Source organism: Engraulis encrasicolus, chromosome 4 (genome assembly GCF_034702125.1).
Source record: "Engraulis encrasicolus isolate BLACKSEA-1 chromosome 4, IST_EnEncr_1.0, whole genome shotgun sequence".
Classification (NCBI taxonomy): Eukaryota; Metazoa; Chordata; class Actinopteri; order Clupeiformes; family Engraulidae; genus Engraulis; species Engraulis encrasicolus.
The window spans coordinates 54,116,434-54,142,308 of record NC_085860.1 but is presented as its reverse complement, the minus strand read 5'-3'; the positions used below and the strand labels follow the sequence as shown (position 1 = coordinate 54,142,308).

The following is a 25,875-nucleotide window of genomic DNA, read 5'->3' as shown; positions in this document are numbered from 1 at the left end:
GTGTGATGCCTTACATTTTAAATATAGTAGGCCTAATATTGCAATGCAAGGGATTACTTTAGAAGACAGTAACATCTGTAATCAGCAATATTGCAATTTTTGAGTAGGCCTAGACCTAACTTGCCCACCTCTGAAGAGTAGGCCTGCAGATCTACTGTTACTCAGAGAAGTTACCATTGTTGGAAGGAATGGAAACTGTTTCTCTTTTAACTTTTACATTTGACACCTCTGCAAATAAGTCTACAGACACCCTTGCACACAACAGCCTACTAATGTTAGGCAGGAGTTTCAGGTCAATGAGGTCATCCTTTCACCCCTGCAATGCAAAGGTAATGGAAATCCAAAACAACTAACTGGTGCTGGAAAATTATTTGTTTAAAGTACATACCCATATGTGTGTTACAGGTCTATCTTGGTCTTCTTCTAAGTGGGCTCATGGACATACTGCAGGAGGCTGAGTTGGTCAAATCTGTATGTTTATTTTCTGGAATGACAGGTGGTACACAAACACGGGATACAGGATTAAGACAGGTTTCATGGCTACTTCGGTCAACGTCGTGACATCCTCCAGGCGTGTTCTTAATAAATAAAATAAATATAAGGAGTGTGTGTGTGTGTGTGTGTGTGTGTGTGTGTGTGTGTGTGTGTGTGTGTGTGTGTGTGAAAACGCTACAGTAGGCTACTTTATACTGCACATGACATAGGTTCCATTAACATTACGTAGCCTACATAAAACAATAAATACCGGGCCACTCTTAAATATGTGGGGTTACACAGAGGGATACAATGACATCGGAGACGCATAACAATAGACAGGGGTAACATAAAGTGATCGTATAGTGGTTAAATGGTTGGGGATACATAACGTGACAGTAATCTCAATAGAGAATGGGATACAGACATAACAGTGAATAGGATACAGTGACCAGTTTTTAGTTATACAAAAGATACATGAACAAATTAACGATATCGTCAATGAATACAGGGATCAGTGGATGCCGCGAGACAGTTCTAGCTAACGTCTGCTCACGAGTGAGCAGCTCATAACTGACTCGCTAGCATCCTGAATTAGCTTAACTAGCTTGAAGCTGATAAAACCGAAGCTTCATAACAATTACATAACATAAATAAAAGACACAATGGTACAACCGATACAAACAATGAAATTACCTGGAATGATAAGGTGGTACACAAACACGGGATACAGGATTAAGACAGGTTACACGGCTACTTCGGTCAACGTCTGGAAGTGGAGTCAGATCAAAACAATGTTAAAAACAGCATCAAACTGCTATTCGTATGTAATAAAAAGGTGCTGAACATATCTGTTTTCTATCCGACCTGTATTACACGAAAATACAGGATTAATACTTATATCTGAGACTTTATATCTTTAACAGTCTCAGACTGCTCATTAAAGCAACCTACCGTGACATCCTCCAGGCGTGTTCTGAAGTAACCACGCAACGTACCACCATATCAACCCACGAGAGAGGGCGCTCTCGTACCATTTATGATAATTTTACAATGAACGCAGATGTACTCTGTTACACATATCTGAATGCAAATGAAAGCGAATGAAAAGGCTCAGCTCGTTCTACGAGGAAAGTGGCTGAATCTCAAATGGTGCACTTGTGCACTTTAGTGTTCATGTTTCAGTGTGTATGCCGTATTAGTTACGCACTGAAACATAGTGCCCGAAGTGCACAAGTGCACCATTTGAGATCCAGCACTTTTTTGTAGAAGGCCACAAAATCACAGAGAGGGGAACTATATTGTTATACGTTTGTAAGCCGGACCATGAGCAATGTAACAATCCGTTTGCATTGACAATCGCAGAGCTAGCGGCACAGAATTCATAACAGTATTGTAACATTAGATCTCGGATTGTCACTACCTATAAGATATATTTCGTCATATAACATTTCTACTTATTCTTCAGCGAAGAAATTGAAACATGACACGTATTACGAGAATCTGTTCAAGGCGACCTAAGTTTAGTGAAGTGTGTGGCCTTTGTGTTTATCACAGCGGAAGCATTTATATGTGACACACCTAGTCGATGGAGGAGTCGATGGCAGCAGGGTATGACACGTTTGTCGTTGGTTTTCATCTTTTGGGACGTCTAGAAGTTACCAAAGGCAGTGAAATCAGTTTCTTAGCTTTTCCTTCCATTTGAACTATAACCCCACAGAGGAAGGACTTCCTTACCGAGGTACGTAAAGTGCACTGCAGTAGGAAGAAGACAATGTCAAGAGGGAAACGTCTCTCAGCTAGGACAGCGCTAGCCAACTTGTTGGCTGACCGTCTGACCAGAGAGACAGTATGCATTGCTTATGCTAAGCCTATCTATGCCAACTGAATGACTGCTTTGGCGACGTGATACCTGCGTGGTTGTAGTTCTAGTCCTCCAAACATTTGCTGTTAACTGCTCCACGTAAAATAACTCTGTAGCTGCTGTATTGCCCCGATTCCCAGACTGGGGCTCCCATCTCATTACACTCCCATTTCATCTCGCTCCCACTAGCCAGACTAGCGGTACCACCGCCATATTACGGAGCCAGTTATCTTGTTGATGTTAGTTTTTTGTTACGTACAAGTGTATTTCACATATAATTAGCGCCAGATTGTTTCAAATACACCTACAATATGATCATTAGGCTATGAATTGACTTTGTCGTTACGTTTCAAATGTAAGTGGTGGATACATCCTCTTTCCGTTTCCGGTCAGTAAACGTCACACCACAGATACCAGAGATTTTGATAGGAAGGTATCTGAACTGTCTCTGCAGATACTCCAGAGTTCGCCATGCCTCTGGTTTGGTGGTACGATGTAGTAGTAGTAACTGTAGTTGTTGTATTTATGGTCATTTTAACCTTTTATTGACCACTGCACTTTATGTCTGTCCTGTGGTAGCCTATCTTTTGTTGCTGTCTATATGTGCTTATGACTTGCTGCACACCTAATCGCCCCTTCTGGGGACAATAAAGTTGAAAAGTTGAAGTTGAAGTTGTAGGCCTAGTAATCAGGGATGGGCAAAGATACATCTAAAAGTATTTCCAAATTCAATGCGAAGTAGGCCTACCCAGCATTAAAACAACCTATAAGTACACAACATTAACTGTGTAGTCATGAAACCGCTAGAAAAATTTCCAAGTAATTATGAAACGGTTAGAAATAAGATACAAGATGCACGGCAGTAACTGTATCTTGTAGATTATTTCTAACAGTTACAGTGCTGGGTATTTTGCATTAGGCCTAGTGTTTTGAAATACTTTTATCTGTATCTTTGCCCATCCCTGGTAACAATAATATCAACACATAATAGGACTAATAATGATCAAAACCCTTTCCTATAATATTTATACTATTATGTTACTGATCACCTAATCTTTCTAGCATTACATTTGTCTGCATGTTTTTTTTTTTTTTTTTTTTACATTATATGCATTGTATTTAAGAAACGGCAGAAAAGGCAGGCCTGCAAATAGGCCGTCTATCCTATTCCTACCTAGGTCAGTCAGTATCTTGACTAAGGTAGCAATAGGCTACTGCAATATCATATCTGGACACATAGTTTTAGTGCAGAGCATTGTTAAACCATATGTAGAGTACAGTGCAGTCATTGTATTGATCTCCATAGGGGAATCAAAGTTAATAATGTTTAATATTACTATATTAAAATCCACTATATTAACACACAGCAGTTAAATTAATTACAGTAGAAAAGCATCAACCTAATGAGTCTTTAGACTTGACTGCTCAGCGATTAATGTCACATCTATCTTAGACAGATTTTAGAGTGTTATAAACCAGGATGTTTGGGACACCAAATGAGGAGAGCGGGCAACACGGAGATGATTTATATGCACTTTTATTTGTAGTAGACTTATTTACAATGCTGTACATCTTACAGAAAAAAACAGACAAATAAGCAGCCCCTTCCTCTGACACAGGCAGCAGTCAGGAGGGAGAGGGGAGGATGGAGGGATGGGGAAGGAGGGAGGATGACGGTGTAGAGGAGTGGTCGCTCTACCCAGCACACTGCCTGACGGCTTCGGAGTGGTCGCTCAACCCAGCACACTGCCGTAGGTATCTTGAGGTGGTCATCTCTCCATAAGACGCCCAGAGTTTCTCCAGCTTTGCCTGTTTAGAGCTGTCCTGCTTGCTTGTTAGCCGCCCGATGGCCCGCTGGTGGAGAAGGCGGACCTGCAGAGGCAGGAGACTGCTCTCTTTGTGTAGGATTCCAACCAGAAGATAAAGGTTTGGTTTGTCTTTCACCTGGAGGTTAATGCGCTTGTGCCAACCCTCCACATCATTGTTTGTACGGACGGTCCTCTGGAAGGTTGACCAGGCCGAGGGAGGATGGGCAGCATTCTTCACCCAGGTGTCCTCCAGGTATTCCAGGAGTTCTTCTATATCCTCGGATCTGGTGTTCACTGGGCGGCGCCGCCTGAGCTCTTCAAAGGCTGTTGCTATGTGCTCGGCTGGGAGGTTGGGGAGGGCCATCAGCTCCTTCAGGTACTGCCTGACAGCTGGTTGTTTCATATAGGCGCGTCTCAGACCAAGCCGTGCGATCTAAAAAACATAAAGCAGCACATATTTAGTTAGTATGTTTAGGTAGGTGTTTGGCAGCTAACATAAACACGCAAATGTAGTAATAACAATGCTGTGACCACATCTTACCTTTCGGTACACGGTTTGCGCCCAGTGAAACCAGCAACCGAAGATCTCGATGCCTGGGAACACCTCTGGCAATGCACTCCACACTGCTTGCTCAAAGTCCAAAACTGCTTCTTCCACCCGCGGGCTTCTGGGCAGCATGTCCCGGACGGCGTTGAATACAGCCGTGTAGTCCTCGGTTTTTCTTCTTGACATCATGACGTAGCAGAGTGGCACCTGCTTCATGCTGTCCCCCGAGTGGATAAAGCTGTGTATCGTAAACAGCTGTTTGAAGGGGTCGCGAGCCGTCTTGAACGTCCCATCCATGTACCATGTGAGGGCGTCCGAGAGTACCGTCAGCTGATGGTCGGTGGCAAAGATGAGGTGTCTACGCCCCTCAAGCTGGATGTCTCGCCTGAGAAAACCATTGGGGATGTGCCCCATATCCAACTGCAAGTACAGGGAAAGAATGTTGGTGTGAATGCAGTCATTTACCTAAAGGTTAATTACATGGAAAGTATGGGAAAACATGAAGGTACAAGGCAGGACAGCATGACGACAACAGCAACAACAAAACATTGTAAAACTTTCTTACCTGAAATGCAAGATCAGCTGGATGCTTTGGCCTTAGTGTAGCTCTTGCCCGGTTCGCAGCACGAGCTAGTGAGTCACGGCAAACATCGGGCAGTGGCTCATCTTTATTAAGGAGGTCCAGGGCCTCCTCCGCCAGCTTTCCGGCACCCTTAACAAAATCAGTCATTGCAGCCTCCTTTACCTGTGAAGAAGAAATAACATTACTATGTGGACAAATACTATTTGATTCCAATTTTTGAAGTTGTACACAAGCTATCAGTAAAATTTTATGCAAACATGAAGGCTTACCAAAGCTCTGGCTTTTGCAGTGGCCACCTTTTCTGGGTTGCTGGGGTGATTGTGGTCTTGGGTCCCAAGTGTGTAGTCTTCCCCGACCTGCTTCACTGTGGCACGACACTGCAACCTCTTTTTGCTGCACACCCAGGTAATGCAAGCATTGGTTTCTCTCTTCTTGGAGTAGGTGAAGCCGTAGCTGTCTGCAAGTAGGATATCACCGCGTCCTGTGGCTCCACCTGCGATCTGTTCGAACGTGATTGGGCAGTCTGGCAAGATCATCTCCGGAAGCGGAAGCTGCTCATCCTGTGGGTGCCCTCTACGACGAGTGGGTAGCTGTTCCAGTGACCTGGGCACTGTAAAAGACATGTCGGCTTCAGGATGGTTTTCCATCTCTTCCTCAGCTATGCTCGCTGCCTCGTCTTGTTCCTGGACCACCATGGCATAGTTGTGGTCTGGGGCCTCAGGTGTAGAAGCGGATTCGTGAGCTGGCAAATTCCTTCCTCTGCACTGGACACAAAACCATGGCCCTAGATCTATCTCTCCTCTGACTAGTCGGCGATACTGTGGTCTGGAGATACCGAGTTGCACTTACGATGCTGCCAGCTGTCGCATGAGTCGCACTGCAGTGCCTCCTGTCTCTGTCCAACTTCTGTCGCGCAACAAGCACAGGGATGAGTCATGGCGGATTGTGGTCTCTTGTGTTGTGGGCTGCCCATTTTTATTTCAAAACTGGTCCCACCCACACTTGTTGGACACCTGATGGGCGGTCTCACTATGGAACTGGCGGTCAATTACCGGTAGTTATTGTCTCACAATGGATTCACACATTCCACTGTTTTCACACATTCCCCATTAGGGATTTTGGCCCATTTCTTCACTGAACAAGTGTTCTAGCTCAGGGGTGTCAAACTCAAATTGAGGTATAAGATCATCACTGAGAGGCTGAGGCTGAGATGCAAAGTTATTACATACATTTTTGAATTCCCTCTGATTTACCACGATTGAGTGTATATAAGACGTAAGCTTATTTTTGTTATTAAAATCATTGTATATCATTGACATCATGAAATATATATTGGCTGTAGTCTCACTCTAGCACTCTAGGAATTACGCTTAATGCGTGCAAATGATACAGGGGTGTAACATTCTCCTAAGCACCTGAGCTCACTTGAAATAGACCCAGAAGACATGGGAAACTGTCATTTGCTTACAGAAGTCAGCAGAAGTTGTAGAAGTCCATTCTTTTTGACAATAATAGAGCATTGCACATCCCTGTGTCTGAAGCTGAATAACAGACTAAACGTGATGCCCCACCACTATGTGTAACTGTGGAAACTGCTTAGCCTCATTAGACAAAAGAAGCATTGGACACCTGTCTAGATGATTGTTATTGACCTGGCCTCACCTGGAGGTCCCCCCCCCCCCCAATAAAGACAGTTGTTAGGGCTTGTCATCATATTGGGCTATGGGGCCATCATCACAGAAGAACCCCTTTACTAAAGGCAGTGCATATCAGAGTGGTATTGAGCTTTGCCTGTGAACATTTGAAAGTCAAAAATGAGTTTTGAACGTCTCTGCTTTCATCTGATGATATTCAATTGCAACTGAAAATGATGATAGAATGTGGAAAGTGACCTTGCAAAAATATGTTCATAGAGGGAGCTAAGCTCTTGGTAGGACATGTGCCAACATAGTTAACAACTAATCAAAGTGCCTGGTGTCAATTTTTGTTCATAAATGGCACTGTATTGACTATTAATGATAAGGGGGCTAATAATTTTGTCCTTGCCATTTTTACACTTTTTTGTTTAAACTCATTGTGAAAATGGAAAAGTCCAAATTTAACATATTGAATACTATCTCCATGGTGTATTCGTTTCCAGAATAACATACATTTATTAATAATGATCATTCTCAATGATCAATAAAGAGATATGTCTAATTTCAGGAGGGGGGCTAATAATATCGTCCTCAACTGTACATGGGTTTTAAACAGCATGGTAAGCCACTCGTGCATTATACACTGTGTGCAGAATTATTAAGCAAACATGTGTTTTGACCATTGTGGAAGGTGTCCATGCAAAAATATGATCATAGAGGAAGCTAAGATCTTCACCTGATCTTTCAATAAGATAATAACCCAAAACATTCATCCAATGTTCTTTAAGGTTACTAAAACCATGATCATGTTGTGCTTTGTTAAGGTTGTGGAGTTAACATATCAATACCTGCTGGCAGTGTGAAAATGACCACTCTGTGCAAAAGGTGTCATGTCCTGTGGTGCAACGGCGGCCATTAAGTTGTCTGAACTCACTCTGCATATCAATTCCTGTGGTCATTGTGGCATAGTGTAGCCGCACCGCAGCATTTGCATGTCTGTATAGGGCTCCTTTGTTATTTCACCCCTTTGTTATTTTGATGCCTTGTGCTTTAAAAAAAATATATATTTTGGCCGCTACCCTGTGAGCATGTTGCATGCCTTGTGTGATTGGGGGACACATGTGGCATGTTTCACTGAAGTACTACCAGCAATAATAATGCAGCATGTTTCAATGAAGTAATAAGCAATAACACTCAGAGTAACATAAAATTACGCAAGTATAATGGACTGCCAACATGGATGTTTAGATTTGAGACAATCACAGAGAGGCTGAGTCATTCAAAAATATATAAGCAATATTACTGTTAGGCAATTCCAGCGTTATGGATGTGACATTTGGACGCAAAATGGCAACAAAATGATTTAGTTACTTTTCATTCTTTCACAGTTTTTAAAGAAGTTTTATATGTTTTAAAGACCTTCCATATTGGAGAAGTCACGGGGGTGGGTTTGCATTTGATATGGATATGCATTTGATAAAGGAGTCTTGGTTGAACATAACTATACCTTTGTTTTGAATATTTTGTATTTCATGCAGACTCAAGGAGAAATTTGTGTTATGGATGTGAAATCCATGCATCCCAAATATTACAAAACCACACAATTCTAGTGAACTTCTTTCATATGAAATTGTACATATCACTTACCCATCAAGCAGATATAATAATTATAATATGACATGGTCAAAACATTTATGAAATATCACTATTCCTAGTCATTTTAAGGTAATTTTTTGGCCATGCCCGGCTGCCCTGGCATGGTATTACCCCGGCCAGAGCAGAGCACAGGCCCCACACACCCTTAGACACACACAGAGTAATAATGTTCTTCGTACATCTGATACTACTGAAAAATCTGCCAGAAGTTTTGGGAGGGTCAAGTTTGCTAATATTGTGTGCTTTTGGAGCAGAGCACAGGCCCCACACACCAGAGTAATAATGTTCTACGTACATCTGATACTACTGAAAAATCTGCCAGAAGTTTTGTACACACAGAGTAATAATGTTCTACGTACAGTGCCGCCAGGTACTATTGGCACCCTTGAAGTTTAAGTACATTATGGGACATATCTCCAGAAAACAAATAATATGGTCAACCATGATTTTTCTATAGATAGCTTGTGGTTGAAACTAAATATAAAAAATATCAACAGCATTAAATACTAAACTATGAGAGGGAAATAATTGAAGATGGTAAAGTTCCCAGGATCACTGGTATTGGCACCCTTTACTGGATACCATTTTGGAAACCTAATTTGACTCAATTATGGTAAATCGCAAATGGGAATCACTTTTGACTAATTGCTTTTGCCCATAGAACATGAATTAGGCAAGGAATTATGATATTTGTGTTTAAATAGCCACCTGTTACATCTTGTGTGTCTTTCACCAATCTGAAGACAGAGGAGCTGCCTGAGGACACCACAAATACTATTATTTACAAAAACAAGACCTCCAAATAATAAAAGATCATCTCAAAAGACCTTGGTAAACCATTTTCTACACTGTGTTGTGTTATTCAGAAATCTGCCAAACATGGAGCTGTAAAGAACATCCTTGGATGTGGGGGGTAGAGGAAGATATTATGATAAAAGTCTTTGGAAGTCGGTGCAAATAATGAAAAAACACAGGGACTAACATCTACAGACCTGACGGTCAACTTTGAACTGTTCTGGGTAGTTTTTTTTCAATAAGCACCCCGTGTTAAACACTACACAAAGTAGTGCCTTTTGGTTGGAGAGCAAGGCAGACCACATTGCTTAATAAAAGTCATAACAGGGAACACCTGACGGCTGTATGAAAAAATACAGGCCTAGCACAGCCCTTTTAAGAATGTTTTAAGGTCAGATGAAGCAATAGCACAGTTTTTCAGTGACTCACACAAACAGCATGTTTGCATACTCTGCAAGAAAGTCTTTAAGGAAAAGGACACCCTACCAAAAAGCAAGCATGGTGTCCGATCCATAATATTATGTCACCCCATTGTTGCATCAGGTATTGGAGGATTTGACCGTATCACAGGTATCATGACAGGCATCATGACATGACAGGTATCATCATTTACAGTAAAATGTGTAACCATGGCAAGAACACTTGGTTTGAGTTGAACATCATGTGCACTCCAGAAAGACAAAAACCCAAAGAACACAACCAAATGCACAGTGGATTGGTTGTAAAAATGAAAGAACACAGTCATTGATGAAAACCAAAACCTTCAGATGCTGCCATTGCTGTCTAATAGTGTGCAATTAACCCTTGAAGGAGGGGTGCCAATATTCCTGGACATGCCCTTTTAAATGTTTTTGATTGAAATTACAAAATTGTTTTGTGAGGGTCAAGTTTGCTAATATTGTGTGCTTTTGGCATCAACCATGACTAAGCATAAGCTTAGCCCTAAAAGGTTGCAGGGATGTTTTGATGTTAATGACAGCATGTATGGTAGTCACCCGAAGTCGAGGAATGTATTAAGTCGTAAATGCTTGCAATTACTGTCATCTTTGCATTATTTTTCAAAAGTTTTACTTAATGGTTAAAGAAATGAGTGGCCACAACGCGTGGACCCCCTATATTGACTAGACTAGTCTCCTGGCAAGGGTGGAATTGGAGGGGGTTAAATACTTTATGGTTAAATTATCATATATAGCAGTAGGCCTACTATACTTATATACCTACTATACTACTACACGTGAGGTTGGAAAATGGCATTGGCTTTTGTTTTGGTCGCTTGGTTGCTTTCCGTTTCTTTTGTTTTGGTCGCTTGGTTGCTTTCCGTTTCCGATAATTGTACCCGCTTTCCGTTTCCGTTGCTAACTTTTACCGCAGAGCTTCATTTCTATAAGTCCTATAACTTTCTATAACTGCATGTAGAAGAGAGCGAACAACAAGCGTTAACAATATTGCTAACTTTTACAAGCTTCATTTATTTGACTCCGCCGTCATTTCTTTCTATAACTGCATGTAGAAAAGACTCCGTCATCCGCTTCGTCTTATCCAGTAGTGTTATTCTTACCACTGTATTCTTACCACTGGAGAAAAAAATAAGTGGTGTTAAGAAAAAATACGTGTGTCAATACATAATATGGTGAATACGTGTGATATAATCAGGTGGCAGTGTGTATATATATGATAATACGTGAGATATAATCGGGTGGGGACCGCAAGTCCGGGAGTGATAGAAACACCGGGGACCGCACGTCCGGGAGCGAACTCCGTTGGGAGTCCCAGTCTGAATGCCCATTGCCCCTTGAAACTGTAGAGCTCTACCCTACTTTAGCTAACCTGACATTACCGGGTAGATCTAAGCAATATACTTTATCCTGGTGGTTATAGCACTATCAGCTAATATGTTTGGCTGTCAGCTGGATAGTGCTGACTAAAGGGTTATTTAGCCATTTCTATTGCGTGTTAGGTCGACACATTCCAGGCTCTTCAAGTTGCTAGCAGGCTGTTAAATTTGGTGATGCTGCACAAGTCATCCTGTTTGAATGTGTCGAATTGCATCAGTAATGGGTGTTGAAGTGTACATTCACCACTCTATACGTTACTATCAAACCAGGAAGCGCAAGTGTTCTTGATGACAATGTAACCATGTGCACCAAAGAGACGTTTAGCTATTGCTGGAGTTGCTGCAGACGACAAGAGAGGCGGCACAGTATGTTTCAAGACTCTCAGATGCATGTTATGTCATTGTCTCTTGGAACAGCAGCCATGGCAGCACTGTCGGAGGAAGTGTTGCTCGTGGTGAAAAAGGTTCGGCAAAGGAAGCAGGACGGAACGTTGTATTTGATGGCAGAACGCATCGCGTGGGGTCCAGAGGGCAAGGATCGCTTCACTGTCAGCCACCTCTACGCAGACATCAGATGTAAGTTCCCCTTCTTTTGCGCACTCTGTTGGTTTGACACTTTGGAGGTACTGGGATGTGGCTTTGTTTACGCTGGGGCCTTGCCCCAACCAAATGCTCATAAAACAAGTGGCTGCATGTTGGGAACAATTGTAATCGTTTTCGAATGGCTGGTAAGCGTTCTCATTTGTTCGTCAGGGGCTGATGTTGGAAAGGAGGGACAGGTGGTTGATAGCTGACGAATGCCTTTATTGACTTAACCCTCATTTGCAAGACAAACTATGAGCTGAGGAAACAAAGGCTGGCCTGAACTTGGCTGTAGATGTTTACGTTTATCGTTACATTGCATGGCCCTGTTACATTTAACAAAGCATTTGACAAAGCAACCAGTCTAGCTAACAGGATGCTATCCACTGTTTTATAGACACCTTATATATGCCATCCTTGCTGCCTAATTTGTTGCATGTCTTGAACAGGTTTAGAAAGCCAGGGGTGCATGCGTGCGTGTGTGGGTTCATGCATGCATGCGTGCCTGCATGTGTGTGTGTCAGTTAATCAAAGATGTATCCCTTTTCGTCTCTCAGGCCAGAAAATCAGCCCGGATGGGAAAGCCAAGATCCAGCTGCAGCTGGTGCTGCACACGGGGGACAGCACCACGTTCCACTTTTCCAACGACAGCACGGCGCTCAAGGACCGCGAGGCCACCAAGGAGCTGCTGCAGCAGCTGCTGCCCAAGTTCAAGAAGAAGGCCAACAAGGAGCTGGAGGAGAAGAACAGGTGAACTTTGACCTGTCCCGCGGCGCCGCTGTGACACAAATGCTGTGTCTCAGATGGTGCACTTGGGGCACTTTTGTTTCAGTGCGTGTGGATAGAGAGTTGGTCTTTCAATCTAGGGTTTGCAGGTGCAAATCCCCCCTGACTTCTCCCTACATCTCCATCCATGGCTGAAGTGCCCTTGAGCAAGGCACCTAACCCTACATTGCTCCAGGGACTGTAACCAATACCCTGAAAAATAATAACTGTAAGTCGCTTTCAATTGAAGTGTAATGTAATGTAATGTAATGTAATATGCCATATGCACTGAAACATGAAGACTGAAGTGCACAAGTACAGAAAAAAAGAAAGTTGCTGTCTGCGCCTTAACTTAGGATCACTTGTTGATTGATTTGACTGCTCACCAAAAATAGTGATACTAGGAGAGTCAAAAAGATGAGGCGCACACAAGGCTTGCAGGTTCAAAAAGTGTATTGTGGCCGAAAAAATGAACAACGTTGACCTCTGTTGTTAATTTGTCGGCCACAATACACTTTTTGAACCTGCAAGCCTTGTGTGCGCCTCATCTTTTTGACTGTCCTAGATACAAAAAAGCCATATGTAGGGTTCTTTTCATTATCTTAACTCCCTTCCTCCAATGTGCTTATGTCAAGTCAAATTCAAGTGCCTTTATTTGTCATACTTACTACATGTAGTGAAATGAAGAAGGGCTCATCAGCTCTGCATATTTACAGTTAAATAAATAAAGAGAGTACAAATATTTGACATGTTATGACGTCGCAAGACGTCATCGACAACAGAAGTTTGATTCAATATGTTGCAGAAGGTAATTTTTCTCATTTGCAATGGAGGTGTTGAATGGGTAAAAGTCCTCCCAAAAGTTGTTGTGGCTAGGCTGACAGCGGGGAAACTTAATTGTTTTCCTCGACAGAGGCGGGCCATCAGCAAAGCGCGAGGCCATAAGCAAGGACATAAAGTTTCTCCGTGTAGTTCTTTATGAGAGGCAATTACATGCCTGCCCTGTAGAGTGGTGGGGTGGCGTGTGCGCCAATGTCTTATCCGGAGCGTATCGCTCGGTGCGTAATTCCAAGAGCAGTATAATGAAAAGAAAGAAAGGGAAACACTGGGAACACTGATGATGGGCTAGACCCGAAACGTTTGTCCCCTATCTGTCGGTTTTATTTACTTTTTTCGGCTTTGTTTAATACAGTTTTTGATTCTGCATTCAGCTCTAGTGTGCGACTCCTTTCTGCCATCTAGAGTGAACATAGATGAAAACTGCTTGGTAACTGCTTTACTCTGGTCCCATCTGACATGACAGGATGCTGCAGGAAGACCCTGTGCTCTTCCAGCTCTACAAGGACCTGGTGGTCAGTCAGGTGATCAGCGCAGAGGAGTTCTGGGCCAATCGGATGAGCATGCCCTCGGTGGCCGGAAACCTGTCTAACAACAAGCAGGAAGTGGGCATTTCCGCTGCCTTCCTGGTGAGTAGATAAAAAAACCAATATGGTAATTGGTGCTTGTTGATATGGAAAAACATATCACAATATGAATTACTTATATCTTGATAACGATATATATCACGATATACCAAAATTACGTATGTGTTCCGTTATTGTCTTTATTTTCTCTTTATTGTGCCACAAAACCTTGTTTCTTTTTATGAAGTTATTAAATTATAATAAATTGAAAATACATTTTACTTTAACTTTTGACACCTCTGGTCCTCATGTCCCTAAAATACAGGCGGACATTAGGCCACAGACAGACGGCTGCAACGGCTTGAGGTACAACCTGACCGCTGACATCATCGAGTCCGTCTTCAGAACCTACCCTGCAGGTGAGCCCTTTGAGTGCCGTGTCAGAGCCATACAGAGGGAGAGTTACGCGATTGGAGGACCAGGAAATGAATTGCAGCCCAACCTTTCAACGAGATCGAGGTCATGCCTAAAGCGGCTGTCTTTCCATAGACTCAACATAGAACCACCACATAAAAAGCCAAAAATAAGGACTAACGAACTATACTGCGGGGTAATCACCACAAATATGTAAACTATCAACTGTCTCGGTAATGATAATCACAACAGTTTTACCATCTGTGATGTTTATCTGAAGTTATTACTACGAATAGCGAGTCTTGTCATATTCCCTGCACTGCATCGCATTGCATTTCCTGTGTGCTACTCCCACTTCTAGGCACTAACATTCGCAACGCTAAGCAGTTCCGAGACGCTAAAACAGCTACATTTGCTAACGTGGAAGTCGGCCCTAGGACACAGTGTTTATTGCCCGACTCTCCCTCTTTATGGCTCTGAGTGCAGTATCAGGGTGCATTTATTCACTTTTTTAACCCTTTAACTGCTCTTTAGTGTGTCATGTTTCAATTCCTTTGCTGTGTAGAATAAGTAACAATGCTTTATGATGACACGTCTCTAAAGGGCAGCAACAATGAAATGTTACCAATACTGTTGAACTATGAACTCTTGGCTCGCTAGCGCCGCACTTGTCAGTGCAAACGGATCATTACACTGAAAACCTTACTAGACACTGTTATGGGAATGACCCACATGGCCACGTGCCATTCTGCATCGTGACTGTTTTCAGTTTATTGCTGCCATCCTCAGCCACCGACTGTAGCATTGAACACTATCTCGTCAGTCACTGACTGTACTGTAGCATTGAACACTATCTCGTCTGTCTTTCAGTCAAACAGAAGTATGCCGAGAACGTGCCCCATAACCTGACGGAGAAGGAGTTCTGGACGCGCTTCTTCCAGTCGCACTACTTCCACAGGGATCGCATCAACACAGGCCTGCAGGACATCTTCTCCGAGTGTGCCAAACAGGACGAGAAAGGTCAGTGTAGACCAGTTGTCCCCCCCAGTATTTAAGCAATATGACCCGAGTGGGAGGGATGATGTGCACTGACATCCTGCCTGGTGTGGTTCGGCCATAGGCACGAAGCCGAAGGCTGACATCCTAGACATCCTTCTCCTTGCCGACGGGCAGAATGTCAGTAGAACGCGTGTCATCCAATCAGATATCGCAAAAATAAATTGACCGGATCTAACTATTGTATAATAAAAAACAAACTGGACTAATGCCCCTCAATGGCAACTAAGCATCGGCATTAAAATGACTATCCACAAGAAAGAGAATGCATTAATTTGCCAAATTTTCTTTGCTTACCGGTGTGATACTTTCTAGTTAATTACTATTTGCACTATTCACATATACCCTGGCTCTGGTTTTAGAAATGGTGCTATCGAGACTGTGCTACTTAACATTTAAAACGTATGTCTTCACCTTGCAGGTTTAAAATCCATGGTAGTTCAAGGAGTCAAGAATCCAATGGTGGACCTTCTGTCCATGGAAGACAAGAATTTAGATGAGGTAAGATGTAAATGGGTATAGAGCTCTATATTGTCGTTTACTTTTTAAATTTATCAATACCTGTATACGTATGTGCTGTAGAGCACATGTTGTGGAAAATATAAAACCGTACTTACAGTATTTTTAAAATATTTATTTTAAGACCATCACTACCACATAGTGTATTTAATCTAACCTACTAAAAGTAAGGAATAATCTTTGATGTTTTTTGGTTTCCATCCACTAAATAAACACTGTTATTTTGTTTGTTGTTATTTGTGCTGCTGGTTGTCAGGGCTACGGCAGCAAAGTGACTCCCTCCACCTCCAACACTAAGCCCACGGTGAAGGAGAACAGCAACTCCGCCATCATCAAGAGATTCAACCATCACAGCTCCATGGTGCTCGCCGCCGGGATGAGGAAAGGGTAGGGTGTGTGTATGTGTGCGTGTGCGTGTGCGTGTGCGCGTGTGTGCGTGTGCGTGCGCGCGCGCGCGTGTGTGTGTGTGTGTGTGTGTGTGTGTGTGTGTGTGTGTGTGTGTGTGTGTGTGTGTGTGTGTGTGTGTGTGTGTGTGTGTGTGTGTGTGTGTGTGTGTGTGTGTGTGTGTGTGTGTGTGTGTGTGTTTCATCAACAGCCTCACTGGGGCTTGCTGCTGGGATGAGTAAAGGGTGTGTGTGTGTGTATGCGTGTCTTTGCGTCTTGGCGTGTTTGCGTGTGTGTGTTTCATCACTACAGCTCCAAGTTGCAGGCTGCTGGGGTGAGGAAAGGGTAGGTGTTTGTGTGCATGGTGCGTGCCGTGCGTGCATGGTACGTGCGTGTGTGCATGGTGCGTGCCGTGCGTGCATGGTACGTGCGTGTGTGCATGCATGCTGGCGCATCTGTTTCAATCAAGACAGTCTGACTGCTGTTTACTGCTGGGATGAGAGAGAGGGAGAGAGATGGGGAGAGAGAGAGAGAGAGAGAGAGAGAGAGAGAGAGAGAGAGAGAGAGAGAGAGAGAGAGAGAGAGAGAGAGAGAGAGAGAGAGAGAGAGAGAGAGAGAGAGAGAGAGAGAGAGAGAGAGAGAGAGAGAGAGAGAGAGAGAGAGAGAGAGAGAGAGAGAGAGAGAGAGAGAGAGAGAGAGAGAGAGAGAGAGAGAAATGAAGGAAACAGTTGGAGAGAGAGAGAGAGAGAGAGAGAGATGGACTGAAGAAAATGTAGCGAGAATGAGAGGGAGAGATGGAGAAAAAGGAGCAAGATATGATTTGCATCAGGGTCATGTCCATTAGGGGAGGACGGACGCTGCTAATAACTTGAGTTTATTACTCAGGGAACACATGGGCTCTTAAAGCGATACTCTACCAGTTCTGAAAATAAGCTCTTTTATACACCTCTCTGTCACTTAAATGAGTTTAAATTAAGTTTCTAACCTTTCTTCTATTCTTTCAGATGATCTCTTAGTCTGGTGAGGCCACTTCTTGTTACAAGCTAGCAATCATTATCTTATGGGTCCAGTTTGACCCATAATGCTAGCTTGGAGGGAAAACATGCACTGCCAGACTCCGCAGACTACAGCTGGAAGTATAGGAGAAATGTAAAATTGGATAATTTAACTCAAGCGGAGGCTTATTTCCAGAAATGGTTTGGTATTGCTTCAATGTTGATCCAGAAAGTCAAAGAATACGCGCACATCAGTAGTACAGGTGCTGGACCAAATATACTATAACTGAAAAGAAAATAAAGGTCCGCAACACTGTTAAATGCTCCCAAAGATTCACTGTGATGAAGGACGGTTAGTCCGAAACGTCGTGCCATTAAATCTTTGGGAGCATTTAACAGTGTTGAGGACCTTTTATTTTCTTTTCAGTTATCGCTTCAATGTTGGCCTTCTATGAGGGGTCTGTGCATACGCATGAGAAGAGTAGGTTATGCATATCTAACACAGATCTGCTTTACGTCATAATCTGTTACAGCATTCTGTTCATTGATGTTGCAAATGTTGTGTGCAGGGTGCGATTTGTCGGAAAACCAGAAGGGGGTATATGTTTCAGATTTTAAGCAAGATCAATGGAATTACATTGAACTGTGATAAAATCATGTAGAAAAAGTGGCGATATCAAGACAAGGTGGGGGGACAATCCCCCCCCTACAAATCGGACCCTGGTTGTGTGTTCTTAATGGTAAAGGTACATTATGCCATGTGTGTCTGTAAGAAAAAATGCTAACCAATGGCTGTTACTGTATATCGTGTGTATTTTGGCAAAGACGCTACCCAATGACTATACTTTGTGTCATGTGTGTCTGTTAGGAAAAATGCTATCCAGTGACTTTCATATGTATGTTAATGTTAGGAGCGATGCTAACCAATGACTGTCATGTGTTTGTTAACTAAGGTCGTAATTTTTGTGTGCGTGACGTGCATGTGTGTGCCTGTGTGTGTGTGTGTGTGTGTGTGTGGGAAGATGCTAAGAAATTATTGTATGTTATGTTTATGTTATCTAATGTTGTAATTTGTGTGTGCGTGTGTGTGTGTGTGTTAGGGATGGTGCGAACGGTGACCTGGCCAGTGAAACCAGTAGTACTGATGGGAACTCTAGGGACTCGGACTTCTTCCAGCCTCCCGTTAAAAAGGTATGAACTCAGTAACCCACACTCCCAGTCACAGCTATTGGCAAGATGGGGGACACAGGTCTATGTACAGACATGTATACATCACATGTGTAACATGAGGACAATTTTCTCTATGGAGTGATTGTACTACAGTACATACAGCTCTAAGACTGCAGATTGCAGACAAAGAATTTTTAATATTGACCGTGAGAGGAGCGTTTTGAAACTGGAAAAATGTATGGTTTTAGAAAAGAGCTCTTGACAGGTATGTTGTGATTTGATTAATATGAGTGTTGTCTTTACGTGTGCAGGTGAAGCTGCAAGAGGCTATCGAGTATGAAGACCTACAGAATGGCACTGGACTCAGAACTGTCGCCCTCAACCTGAAGAAGTCTGACAGGTGAGACACTCTCAAAATCATTGGCTGACCTGACGGGGCAGTCTGCAAAAAACACAATGTGGATTTTCGCCTGTCATTACATTGCTTTATTTACATTTAGCACTTCTGGCAAAAGCAAAGAAAAACGTCTTGTCTGCACACTTAAATATTTTAGTTCATTTCATGGCCAAAGGGCTCAAAAGTGACTCAGAGAGAGGACATGCTCATATCAATAGAATAACCTGGTTTCGTGCTCCTGAATATTGCATTCATTTGTCTGGAATTGAGCGCACTCAGTCACAGAATAGGGTAGTTTGCAAACTCACGACCTTTCTGATAATGTGAATGGGTTTTTTTTTTGGTGTAAAATCCTTAAACTTAGGTGTGTCTGTGTGTGCCTGCCTGTGTGCCTGTCTGTGTGCCTGTCTGTGTGCCTGCCCGTGTGCCTGTTTGTCTGTGTGCCTGCCCGTGTGCCTGTTTGTCTGTGTGCCTGACTGTCTGTCTGTTTGTCTGTGTGCCTGCCTGTATGTCTGTCTGTGTGTCTGCCTGTGTGTCTGCCTGTGTCTTCAGGTATGTCCATGGTCATACTATATTATTATTATTATTATTATTATTATTATTGTTATTATTATTATTATGCCTGTGTCTTCAGGTATGCCCATGGTCATATTATTGTTATTATTATTATTATTATTATTATTATTATTATTATTATTATTATTATTTTTCTGCCTGTGTCTTCAGGTATGCCCATGGTCCAGTGCCTCTGCAGTCTCAACAGTACACCACCACCCAGGACATCATCACAGCACTCACCTGTATCCAGTACGAGATGGCCTCATACAAACCCTGCCTTACACAGGTACTGTACTGCACAGAGCTCTCAACTAACTCCCAACATGCCATCATCCAAACCCTGCCTTACACAGGTACTGTACTGTACAGAGCTCAACTAACTCCCAACATGCCGTCATCCAAAGCCTTAACCCATTGATGCCTGATGTTGCGTTGCGCAACATTGGCTCTGGCGCCTGGAGCGTCATTACGCAATTATTCAGGCTCATGAGATTTGAGACAACTTAATTAAAAATGTTTGATTGTTTGAGATGAATGAACACATTCTAATGAAAGATGAGGGTCTTGGCATTTAAATACAACTTATTGCATGTTTTCATGTGCTTCAGAGGCTGAGATATTTAGATTTTATAGGCTGAAGGCAGCTTTTCTTAAAAAGGGCTCAGGCATTCAGCACCCTTTTTTTCAGGTGCCTTAGGCGTCAATGGGTTAAGACAGTGGTGGGGAACGTATGTCCCGAGGGCCATTTACAGCCGCTAAGATGATATGCAGCTTCACATGAAGTTTGACATGTTTTGTTAAAGGAATCTTGTAATTACATTTTGCAATACAATTAATTTATATTTCAGGGGACCTAGAGAAGGTGTGGTCTTTTGTGAAGGTGGCTGCCTTCGATATAGGCCTGAAGTGCAGGGGGAAATCCTTGTTTGTGTTCATAGTCTGGCCCTTGGAGGAAATTGAAGTTTCCCCTCGAATGAAAAAGGTTCCCCACCCCTGCCTTTGGACAACATGCCAACTTGAACAGTCTATTGCGTGTTTGCACTACGACTTGCATGTTAACTTGTGTCTACTTACAGTACAAGCCCTGCAACAGGTTAGGGTTAGAGTGGTTTGCCTCGTGCGACCTTTGTCATGTGACAAGGTTATTTTCCACACACACCGCTCTTCCGTCTTGTTGATGCGTCTCTGAAGTAGTCTAGTAGTTAGGAAATGGATCCCACTCAGTTTTTCTTCTTTTCTTGTTGTTTTCTTTTTATTTTAATGTTGCAGGGACTGACATGACAGACGTTTCGGCTGCAAAGAGCAGGTGACACTGAAGAAGGCTCTGTGCAGCCGAAACGTCTGTCATGTCAGTCAAGAAAAAACTGAGTGCGATCCATTTCCTAACTACTTTGTCACGTGACGAGAAATGCTTTTCTGCTGCGTTGTAGAGCATGACTTAACATGCAAACTTGGTGCACCACAATGCAGAATGCACTAGCGTGAAATAATTCCACCTCTGCATGATGCCAGTCTGCAACTCCTCACCTCTAAAGACATGTCTGTGGCTGGCTATAAATGAAAAGTTGAAAATGTGGAAATGCCTGCCACCTACAGGTGATGTCCAGTAGTGCAGCCAGCTCTGCCATCGCTGCCCTGTCACCAGGAGGAGTTCTGATGCAAACCTCGGCCCAGCAGACCATGAACCGTAAGCACATACAATACAACACAACACAACATCTATTCAAAAGAAAGAAGTCTACCGCACAACGCATTTCACCTCAGTGCGTCATCAGGCTCGCTCACCTGAGCGAGCCTGATGACGCACTGAGGCGAAACGTGTTGTTCGCTCTAATGAAAGGAGCATAAAGTCAAGCAAGTGTGCGGTAGACTTCTTTCTTTTGAAGTATTGAACATTCCTGCATCTACCAGCACCTAGGAGCTGTGCATGGAACTTTGAACTGTTGAACAACACATCTATTTATGTAGCGCAGTATCACAACAAGGAAGTTGTCTCAAAGCGCTATCCAAATTCACATTCACATACACACATATACACTTACACTTTCCCACACTCACATAGCAGCTCTGGAGGCTGCTGTACGCCGCCAATTGTGCACATGTACACACACACACACACACACACACACACACACACACACACACACACACACACACACACACACACACACACACACACACACACACACACACAAAGACAGTAATAATTGCCCTTAAAGGTACACTGTGCAGGTCAAAAAAGGTACTGCAACTATGCTGCTCACTGATATTGGGCTTCCTATTGCCAAAGATTACACTGGAAGCGATCGTAACATACACATTCTTTCTCACACAAGCTGTCAAACACACCAACGCAAGCTAGCAGGTGTGCATATCTTTCAATCCTATTTCTTGGCAGCTGAAACAACAAACTTTATAACAGCCTAACTGGTTTATCAGCGTCAAGAATTGGATAGCTGCTCCTTCTCAAAGATGTTGTGCAGTCATGGGACGTTGCACTTGAAAAAGGACGAAGGTCCGAAACGTCGTGCAAATAAATCACTGGGAGCATTAACAGTGTTTCTCTACACTTTGTTACTTGTACTGTAATTCCCACAGGTGTTCAGTGCTAACAATACATCTGCATACTGATCTGAAGGTGTGTGTGTGTGTGTGTCTGTCTGTCTGTCTGTGTGTGTCTGTGGGTCTGTTTCTGGGGTCTGTGTCTCAGAGCTGGTGCCAAGTGATATCCAGGGGGAGCTGAAGCAGTTGTACACGGCAGTGGGGGAGCTCCTCCGGCACTTCTGGGCCTGCTTTCCCGTCAACTCGCCCTTCTTAGAAGAGAAGGTAAGAACAGCTCAATAGTACCTATTAAACCTCAAACTGGAAGCACAGATGACGGCCATTTGCAATGAGCACAGTGACATACAGGCAGTATTCCGGTTTCAAATGGAATAATGTCAGTGCTATAAGCAGTGTTGCCAGATTGGGCTGTTTCCCGCCCAATTGGGCTGCTTAGGATGGCCGTGTGCGGATAAAAATGGCATTTAGCAGAAAAACCCGCCCAATTTTTGCCATAGAAATCAATAGAATTGGGCGGGATTTTGTGCTTCTAGGCGGGTTTTGAACATTTTTTGGGCTGGAAATCATCAGCCTCATCTGGCAACCCTGGCTATAAGGGAGAGATGCTGAGCGCTCTTCTTTGTTAGATGCTGGTGCTCTTGAAGTTAAACGACAAAGTCCATTCTTCAAAACTTGTGGGCCGTTGGGCCTACTTCTTTTAGTTATGTACCCCAGTTAAAATAAAGGGTTTTTAAATGACAAAACACCATACTACTCCTTGTCTCTATGCAAGAGTCGCCTGAAGTAGGCCCAACGGCCAACAAGTTTTGAGGAATAATGTCAGTATTAGGTTTTTAAACAAGTTTCGTAATATTCTGTTCTCTACATGTGTGGAACAGTCCAAAGTACAAGTACAAAACTACAAAATACTGTATATACTGGCTTTTGACATTAAAAGATAACTTCTGCCAATTTCAATATGCTGTTGTATTGCTCACGCTACCCTTGACTTGTCGGTACCCTTTCCGAGATCTGAGCTATTCTAATGGGGACAGACTTTGTTTACATTAAAAACTTTCTTAACATAGGCCTACTCCAAATATTATCCCAAAAGGTATGGCTAGTATCGCTGGTTTGCTAGTTCGTTGTGTGCTGATGTTGCATAACCTTTGGGATGTTATGAGATGTTTTTTTTTTTTTAAATGTAAACAAACGCCTGCCCCCATTACAATGACCAGGATCTCGGAAAAGGCTGAAGAAGAAGAAAAAAATTCTCGGGTACTGACAAGTCAAAAGTAGTGTGAGCATTACAACTGCATGTCGAAATTAGCAGAACAGACCACCCTTTTTTGATATACATATTAGCAGTATTTCCAAGCATTACATGTGCATATACTTTTCGTTTTTGTCTTTGCATTGCCCCGTTTAACAGTATAGCCAAATTAGGCATAGTAATGCAAGCCTATGGTACAAAATAAAACATCATCAAATGTACTTATAAACCACTGTCAAGTTCTGGTGTGTTTTAGTTTGATTTTCCCTCAGTTCTGCTCGAACTTGAAAAGAGCCCAGTCGTGCAAGGAACAACTCGAACAAGATGGTTCCCCTTTTTGTTATTTATTAAAGTTCTTTTGTTGTTTTGATGATGAAGGGGTCAATCTGTCAGTCAGCACCGCAGCCAGCCCGGCAGTCGATCGACAAAATGAATCCCACCAGCCTGCCCAGTTTCCACTTTAAAAATGAATGTACAATTCACCAGAGTGTAAAACAGCAACTTAATTCTGTCCAGTGATCGCTTGTGGCTTGATGCTAAAGTTACCAGTTACTTCCAGTGATTATGCTAAGCTATGCTAACAATTCTAATCCAATAAATCTAAGTACTGAAAACACTGAGAAGAAAATGATATGCACATTCATGAATAATGCTGAGAAATACTGCCAATATGTGCCAATCAAAAAAGGGTGGTCTGTTCCTTTAATGTGATTGTTGAGAATCAATTGCAGATGGATGGATGGATGGAGAGGTGGTGATGGAGGTCTGTGTTTTGTCTTGACAGGTGGTGAAGATGAGCTCTAACCTGGAGAGGTTTCAGATGGCCAAGCTGCGTCCCTTTCAGGAGAAAGTCCAACGGCAGTACTTAAGCACTAACGTAAGAGAAAGCTCTGTCCTTATGCGGCCTGAAGAAAAGTGTTGCTTTTGTGTAAATTAAAATGATTTTGCATTCTTTGGCTTTGTTCGAGCTCAGATTTACACACACACAACTAGCTTGGAAATCAAAATGGACCCATGCCAACCACATGGTTAGGTTTCTGAGGAATTGTATTGGCTTTTTTGTCCCATGTAATGAAAGTGTGTGTGCGTGCGTGCGTGCGTGCGCGCGTATTCATAAGTCATAAGGAGGCGTTAAATAATCTAATGGCTTGAGGAAAGGAAGATTCCCATCTTGTATGTCTCTGTATTGACATGGCTTTCCTGTTGCCTCTTTACCTGTTGCCTGTATGCCTGTATTCACATGGCTTTCCTTTATACCTGTATTCACATGGCTTTACCTGTTCTGTTGGCCTGTATTGACATGGCTTTTCCTGTCCTCTATACCTGTATTGACATGGCTTTACCTGTCCTGTATGCCTGTATTGACATGGCTTTCCTGTTGCCTCTTTACCTGTTGCCTGTATGCCTGTATTCACATGGCTTTCCTGTCCTGTATGCCTGTAATTGACATGGCTTTACCTGTTGCCTGTATGCCTGTATTCACATGGCTTTCCTGTTGTCTCTTCCTCCTCCTCTCCAGATCACGGCTCACCTGGACGAGATGCTGCAGGCGGCCTACAACAAGTTCCACGCCTGGCAGACGCGCCGCATGATGAGGAAAACTTGAAGGAGGAAACTCTCTCTTTTTACATGTGGATTACTTCATGTACACGTTGTAAACAACATCGCAGGGGAAGGACTTGAATGGAACGATGCTAGATCGGACGGATAGGTGGATGAAGAAGTGAAAAGAGAAAAGAAGAGTTTGAGGGAGTTTGAAAAAAGTGAAAGACTGGATTAGGGAAGGGGGAAGTCTCTTCCCTAGCTGAGGCCTTCCAGCCTGCTGTGGCAGGACGTCTGACGATGGCATCCCCTTTAGAAGAACTCTGGGGGGGGGGGGCACAGGATATGGACGCCTGGGGGGCCATGTGGTGTGGGAAGTCCCATGCCGGCACTTTGCAAAAGAGGAACTTTTTGGTGGCCGACCATGCACAAGTGTACTTCACTTCACTTCAGTTATGTTTGTTCCTCTTTTTTCCCCCTCCCTTCCCCTCCCCTCCTCCATTAGAGAAATAAAGAAGTTGTTTGAATGGCACCTGGTCAAAGTCAAAGACCTGCCTGCCTGCCATCTGCCAGTGTTGTACTACGACCAAACGTTGTATTTTTTAAAAGTTTATTTCTGAAATTCGTGAGTGGGCTCTCAGGAATTCAAGGACATTTTGCAATGCAAAAAGAAAAAGACTAAAGAGAGGACTGTGTATGGATGGAGCATAGCAATATGATGCTCAATGACAGAGGTCTAACTTAAAAACAAACCAACAAAGACACTGGATGTGGATTATCAATGCAAAACAGTGTAGTCTCTAATAATAGTATTCCATGGATCGTGGAACTCTCCTTTCTCTCTCCTCTCTCTCCCACAAGCTTGGGATGTGGTGTGGGGAGTGGGTATTAGCAATACCAAATTTAATACGTCAGTATCTGTGTGGTGTGGCTGAACTCGGTCTGTCCACTGCAACGGTTTCTTTTTATTTCTTTCATTTTTTTTGTTTTCTTAATAATCTCTGCACATTCTAGCTGCACTGAGGAACTTCTTGAAGTTGCTGAAAGAGGAAATGATAATAAAGTATCAATAGCTGTC

At 43.0% G+C, this 25,875-nt stretch overlaps 2 protein-coding genes across 4 annotated transcripts; one reads left to right on the top strand and one right to left on the bottom strand.

Annotated features, from left to right (window-relative positions):
• Positions 1-1,834: 1,834 nt before the first annotated feature.
• On the top strand, positions 1,835-25,875 carry gtf2h1 (general transcription factor IIH, polypeptide 1). Of its 3 annotated transcripts, none has more exons than XM_063197728.1 (16): positions 1,835-2,215; positions 11,619-11,774; positions 12,338-12,530; positions 13,849-14,011; positions 14,274-14,367; positions 15,233-15,382; positions 15,840-15,919; positions 16,194-16,324; positions 16,634-16,666; positions 18,417-18,507; positions 18,798-18,886; positions 19,610-19,727; positions 21,038-21,128; positions 22,152-22,267; positions 24,040-24,132; positions 24,775-25,875. In XM_063197728.1, the coding sequence occupies exons 2-16, from the start codon at positions 11,621-11,623 to the stop codon at positions 24,859-24,861; spliced, it is 1,683 nt and encodes a 560-aa protein (XP_063053798.1). In that variant the 5' UTR covers positions 1,835-2,215; positions 11,619-11,620; the 3' UTR covers positions 24,862-25,875. The 3 variants fall into 3 exon arrangements, with proteins under 3 accessions (XP_063053798.1, XP_063053796.1, XP_063053799.1); XM_063197726.1 differs by having other exon boundaries at positions 11,616-11,774; XM_063197729.1 differs by lacking the exon at positions 16,634-16,666 and having other exon boundaries at positions 1,836-2,215; positions 11,616-11,774.
• Positions 2,474-5,971, bottom strand: LOC134448133 (uncharacterized). Its single transcript, XM_063197892.1, has 4 exons — positions 5,546-5,971; positions 5,259-5,438; positions 4,688-5,113; positions 2,474-4,579 (listed from the first exon to the last, which is right to left on the bottom strand). The coding sequence occupies exons 1-4, from the start codon at positions 5,969-5,971 to the stop codon at positions 4,034-4,036; spliced, it is 1,578 nt and encodes a 525-aa protein (XP_063053962.1). The 3' UTR covers positions 2,474-4,033.

What these genes read in the sequence shown, in the direction of transcription:
- LOC134448133 (XM_063197892.1), bottom strand. Translation starts at nt 5,971, where the DNA reads ATGGTGGTCCAGGAACAAGACGAGGCAGCGAGCATAGCTGAGGAAGAG. An exon ending in CAGCTGATCTTGCATTTCAG is followed by an intron (nt 5,114 to 5,258) that starts GTAAGAAAGTTT and finishes CTGTACTTGCAG; the next exon opens with TTGGATATGGGGCACATCCC. An exon ending in CGCAAACCGTGTACCGAAAG is followed by an intron (nt 4,580 to 4,687) that starts GTAAGATGTGGT and finishes TATGTTTTTTAG; the next exon opens with ATCGCACGGCTTGGTCTGAG.
- gtf2h1 (XM_063197728.1), top strand. Translation starts at nt 11,621, where the DNA reads ATGGCAGCACTGTCGGAGGAAGTGTTGCTCGTGGTGAAAAAGGTTCGG. An exon ending in TGCCAAACAGGACGAGAAAG is followed by an intron (nt 15,383 to 15,839) that starts GTCAGTGTAGAC and finishes TTCACCTTGCAG; the next exon opens with GTTTAAAATCCATGGTAGTT. An exon ending in GGCAGTACTTAAGCACTAAC is followed by an intron (nt 24,133 to 24,774) that starts GTAAGAGAAAGC and finishes CCTCCTCTCCAG; the next exon opens with ATCACGGCTCACCTGGACGA.